At 42.3% G+C, this 5,705-nt stretch overlaps 1 protein-coding gene across 1 annotated transcript; it reads right to left on the bottom strand.

The window, feature by feature from the left end:
* Positions 1-2,932: 2,932 nt before the first annotated feature.
* Positions 2,933-5,353, bottom strand: LOC149391497 (phospho-2-dehydro-3-deoxyheptonate aldolase 1, chloroplastic-like). Its single transcript, XM_089618933.1, has 5 exons — positions 4,706-5,353; positions 4,285-4,562; positions 3,912-4,188; positions 3,574-3,819; positions 2,933-3,467 (listed from the first exon to the last, which is right to left on the bottom strand). The coding sequence occupies exons 1-5, from the start codon at positions 5,231-5,233 to the stop codon at positions 3,201-3,203; spliced, it is 1,596 nt and encodes a 531-aa protein (XP_089475059.1). The 5' UTR covers positions 5,234-5,353; the 3' UTR covers positions 2,933-3,200.
* Between the last annotated feature and the right edge of the window lie 352 nt (positions 5,354-5,705).

The following is a 5,705-nucleotide window of genomic DNA, read 5'->3' as shown; positions in this document are numbered from 1 at the left end:
TCTTTTTTTTTTCTGCGGCTAAAATACCTAATGTTAGTTTTTAGTTCCAATTTTACTACCTAATTTAAATGAACGGTCCAGATTTAACAATTTATTTTTATTCTCTAATAATAAAAATATTAAAAATTAAACAAAATTAAGAAAAAAAAAAACATCATCTCTCTCATCTGAATTCCACACTTCTGTCTTCTATTTCATTTTACTCCCAAGAAAATAAATAAATAAAATTTAAACTCATAGGCGAACAAAACCAAAAGAAATTCCAGAGAAACAAACAGCCACAACCACATAGAGGAGGCCGTACAGGAAACACTCTTTCTCATCGGAGCTAAACGCTTGTTTCAATTTGGCGAAGAATTTTTGCTTCGTTGGAGCGCCGTCGAGGAGACTTTTTTTTTTGGCCGAGAATTCTGAGGTGGTGGAGGTTAGGTCACAGTTGGGAAAAATCGTGGCGGGGAAGGGTGATTCAAAAATTACGTCAAACTCTGCTATTGTTTTTTTGGGTGTTTGAGGTTAGGTCACAGTGGGAAAAATACTTAGCCTTGACAACATTCGGCTGATTCTCAGGCAAAAAACCGTTGCGGAGAACCTTGAACGTCTACTATCGGGACTCCGTCGCCGGCAGCAGCTTTGGATCAGACCTCTAACTGAACCATGAAGCAGAAATTGTCGAGGCGGTGAAAGTACCTCATTCCGATCTTGACAAAATATCCGGTGGTGGTGGATTCCTATGGCGTGGGATGCTTGCGGTGCTTTGCGACACGCCTATGGCCGGTACTCGCGCTTCTTCCTTTTCTTCAGCCGAGTTGTCGTTTCTCTCTGTATGGTGGCTTCTTTAATTTTTTTTAAATTATTTAATTTTTTTCCCTGATGTTTGTTATTCATTAAACATTTATTTTGAAATCACATGATCGTAGGATTACTACACGTGTACTTCCGTCAAAGATAATGGTAAAAGTAGTAACGGTGGAGTTAGAAACTAACATTAGGTATTTTCTCCGTCGAAAAAAAAGAATAGGTATTTAAGTGTATCTGTCGTAAAAGTTTGAGTATTTTTACCGCCATTAACTCTTTCTTATATAATTGGTGTTATGAGTTGTTTGTGACTTCGTGAAGTGATAAATAACTCAAGCACACGGTTCGTTTTGCCTTTTACCAAGTTACCTGAAGTACTTTGTTGGTTCTTTTTTCCTTGTCGAGGTTATGTTTGTTTAACCTTTTATATGTTGCTCTTTGCGCTTTTGCGCTTTGCAATGTAAGTTTCTACTTGGCAAAACAAAGGAATCGATGTCTAACACTACCACAAATCTCTAAGACTGATCTTATGCCAAAAAGATACAAAATGACAATTTGTACTTGATTTTTTTTTTTTTTTAACAAATCTAATAATTAATTTGACTAATATTGTGTAGATTCGCTTCTAACTGATTAGCAGCTTCACTAAAGAGTTGACTTGAACTAGTAGCCTGAATGAAACGCAGTACACCACCAACAACTCAAGGAACAAACACTTTAATAATATTAATAACACATGCTATCCCTCACATATGATATTTTTTTGGTGTTGTGTCCTTGGTTTTGCATTGAGATCCCGCCTATAATTATTTTGAAAATATTATATAAATGATCTCATTTTTAAATGATAAGGTTTTATGTCTAAATATAGCTCATAAATACATAAAAAATAGAAAAACAAATTAAAAACAAATTTGGGACATCCACGTCCCAAATTTAAAAACAAATTTAAAATAAAATCGAAAAATCTATTGTAAAAATATTGGGACATCCACGTCCAAATACCCTATAGTTTGCTCCCTTTGCCTTCCTTTCAGATGATATATAAATAATATCTGAAAATGTGACCATAAAACTTACATCTGATTCCAAGGACAAACATGATTTGTGGCAAAGATGTTGTCTATTTGTATAATTAAATATACAGTTGGCAGGTAGGGTTATGGAATTATAGACGTGCCAATTTGGTGCGCACACGAATTGTTGGTAGCGATTCAATGCTTCGGAAGATACATGCGAAAATTATTTTTTGAACACATGTTTTATGTTTTTTATTATTGCTATCTCCTATTATTTTCGAGTTCTCTCTAATGGATCACAATGATGAACGTAGACCCCGGAACAATCAGCAATTTGTGCTAAAAAAAATATTGGCAGGACTAGTAGCCCACTAAAAAGAAGGCTATGACAAGAAAAGCATACGTAAAAAATCGAAAAAATCTCGAACTCTGAAAAATATTAACAAACTGTTTTATTTTGGGTTCATTAAGAAAATAACCAACTTAAACGTTTGATATTGCTAAATAGTCAACATTTGGTAAATCTTAGGTAAATAACTATTTTCATGTATTTACAGACGCAAATCTTAGATAAATAATCACTTCCATATATTAGACCACGTCATTATTTATGGCTATTTACTTAAGATTTATAGCTATATAGCAATGTTAAATATTTAAGTTGGCTATTTTCTTAATTTTTCGTTTTATAATTGTGGGTCTATTTAAATAGGAGGATCGTTTTGACTATAGCATTTAGCAAAATAATTGGTTAGAGAGGGACTCTTTTGTTTTTGTTGGTTGGTCAGGCCTACCTCTCTTTCTTTGTGCCTATTTGTTTTTTTTAGGTGGTTGGTTCACATGCACACCAGTGTAATTTCACCCTCAATCTTTTTTGGAGTCTTGATCTCTTAATAGAAGGACCTTTTTTTAGTTAAAAAAAAAAAAAGAAAAAGATTTGGTTGAGGATATCCCATTCTTTTATTCCAGTGTATCTAAATTTGAAAGATATCACTTTAGATTTGCAGGCTCAATATATTCCCATCAACTCGCCTTTTACTGTTCTGGGGCTAATAGCTCCCAAAGAATTGATGTGAAGAACTAACACCAAATTCAATCGAATGAATGAACGAACATAATTTCAACAATACAGAACAAATTCCACATCTTTTTAGAGAGCAACAATTTCCATTTATTCCTCTTTCCTTCAGAAAGACTCAAACCACCATTCCCGGTATAAGCACAACAAACAAGTTGAAACATAAGTTACCACTAAACCAATAACAGAGATAGTATATATTCATGATACATAAACTAAATTATAGCAATTCAAAAATAGAAGATAAAAAAAAACTCAAAAAACAAATTTGGGGGAGAGAGAGGGAGAGAGAGAGCCTCGGAGGGATCTCAAAGCGCCAAAGGAGCGGCAGATTGCTGAGACTTGATTCTGGTCTTCCTGAGACGCTCGGCGATGATGAAGGCAAGCTCGAGCGACTGAGACGCGTTGAGCCTCGGGTCACAGTGGGTGTGGTAGCGAGAGCTCAAGTCATCGAACGTGACTGTGCGCGATCCTCCGATGCACTCCGTCACATTCTGCCCCGTCATCTCCAAGTGGACCCCACCAGGGTGACTTCCCTCCTGTTCGTGCACGTCGAAGAACGCTCTCACCTCCGCCTGATCACACACATTCACAATCCTCCAATTTCAATCACCCACACACACACACACACACACACACATATATATATATATATAGAGAGAGAGAGGGAGTTGTACGAACCCTGATGGCATCGAAGGGGCGGGTTTTGAGGCCACAAGGAGCCTTGATGGTGTTCCCGTGCATCGGGTCGCTGACCCACGTGACAATCTGGCCAGCTCGGCGGACCGCCCTGATCAGATGAGGAAGCTTCACTCTCATGTTCTCCGCTCCCATTCTCACGATCACCGTGATCCTCCCGGCTTTGTTCTCCGGGTTCAGTATGTCCACGAGCTTCACGAGGTCGCTCGGGTTCATCTTGTCGCTCACCTGCACCGCGACCGTATCGCATAACACATCAGACCTCTTCTTCACTTCACTAAAACTATATATATATAATTGCAAACTGTGATTGTGCGTACCTTGATGCCGAGGGGGTTGGCGACTCCTCTGAGAAACTCGACGTGGGCTCCGTCGAGCTGCCTGGTCCGCTCGCCGACCCAGAGCATGTGGGCGGAGCAGTCGTAGTAGAGCCCGGAAGTCGAGTCGAGCCTCGTGAGGGATTGCTCGTACGGCAACAGCAAGCACTCGTGCGACGTCCAGAACTCGGTCGTGGTCATGATCGGGTGGTCCACCGTGAGCCCGGCAGCGGCCATGAACCCGAGCGCCTCGTCCACTCGGCTAGCCAGCTCGCGGTACCTGCCGTCCAAAAAAGGGTCACACAGATTAAGAGCTTTGCCAAAAAAATATTATAAAAAAAAAAAAAAAAAAAAAAAAATTTGAAACAAAGGGTACCTATCGCCTTGCTCGCTGTGCTCGGTGAAGTCGAGGTTCCACTGGTTGATGCGCTGCATAGCAGCGTAGCCTCCAGTGGCGAAGGCTCGGAGGAGGTTGAGAGTGGCGGCGGATTGGCAGTAGGCTCTGATCATCCTCTGCGGGTCCGGAATTCTCGACTTGCTGTCGAAGGCGTCGCCGTTGATGTTGTCTCCTCTGTAGCTCGGCAGCTTCACGCCATCCTTCTCCTCAAACCCGTCCGACCGAGGCTTCGCAAACTGCCCCGCCATTCTTCCCACCTACTCAACCGCAAAATCATAACCATGAATAACCAAATACAAGTCAACCCTGAGTCTTTTTCCTAATCAATTTCAGAATAGTCATATTCGTCTAATTGCTAGAAGACAAAATAATGATAATAAGAATGGGTTTGGTGTGTGACCTTGACGACGGGCATTTGGCCGCCGAACATGAGTACGGCTCCCATCTGGAGGAGGATTCGGAAGGTGTCTCTGATGTTGTTGGCGTTGAACTCCTTGAAGCTCTCGGCGCAATCGCCGCCCTGGAGGAGGAACGCGTTTCCCATAGCGGCCTCTCCAATCCGCTCCTCCAGGCTCCGAGCCTCTCCGGCGAACACGATCGGCGGGAACGACTCGATCGTCTTCAGCACCGACTCAAGCTCCGCCTGATCCGGATACTCCGGCTGCTGCAGCGCCGTCTTCGCCTTCCAGCTCTCGATCGCCCATCTCCCCGCCGCCGCATTCCCGTTTCTCGTCTTCGCCGGAGCCGCGGGCTTCGTCGCGGCGGCGTTCTTGGCCGGCTCGGCGGCGTGGACGGCCACGATTGGGGAGAACGTCGTCGATTTCTTCAGGTGGCTGGGAACGAGCCTCGACGGAGACGGAGACAGAGATGGCTGGCTCTGGAGGAACGAGTGTTTGGTGGATATCGCACTGCTTGACGAGAGAGCCATTGGAGATTCTGTGAAGGTACGGTGAGAGAGGGATATAGAAGAGAGTGTTTGGAAAGTTGTGTGTCTCTCTCTCTCTGTCTCTGGAGTTTTCGTACCTGAAGAGAGATGAGTGAGGAATAGGCGAGTTTTATAAGGGGAATCAAAAACCAAACGTAGTGAGGGATATGCCACACACACACGGGGTTAGGCGAGAAGTGGTAGTTGGGGATGGTCTTTTCGTGTTTTTCGTGTTTCGGTCGGGGCTTTTAAGTCATTTCGCCTTCTACCTATTTTGGTTTGGTGGGATGGACATGGACACAGTCAAATTTCTCCGCGTTTATATTCTAATCATTTTATTATTATTATTTTTTTTAGTAGGGATATTATCGGCCAAGATAATAATATATATTAGCAGTGCAAAGCGCAGATGGCACTATCGGCTAAGATTACATAGTAGGTGACACTATTGGCCAAGATGATTACCGCTAGACCA

Source organism: Urtica dioica, chromosome 7 (assembly GCF_054948205.1).
Source record: "Urtica dioica subsp. dioica isolate 48M chromosome 7, U.dioica_male_clone48M_v1_H2, whole genome shotgun sequence".
NCBI lineage: Eukaryota > Viridiplantae > Streptophyta > Magnoliopsida > Rosales > Urticaceae > Urtica > Urtica dioica.
This window is presented reverse-complemented; position numbering and strand designations above follow the sequence as displayed.

Coding starts and splice junctions, on each gene's coding strand:
- LOC149391497 (XM_089618933.1), bottom strand. CDS start 5,233: ATGGCTCTCTCGTCAAGCAGTGCGATATCCACCAAACACTCGTTCCTC. Junction 4,563..4,705: donor GCCAAATGCCCGTCGTCAAG/GTCACACACCAA, acceptor GCGGTTGAGTAG/GTGGGAAGAATGGCGGGGCA. Junction 4,189..4,284: donor CACAGCGAGCAAGGCGATAG/GTACCCTTTGTT, acceptor TTTGGACGGCAG/GTACCGCGAGCTGGCTAGCC.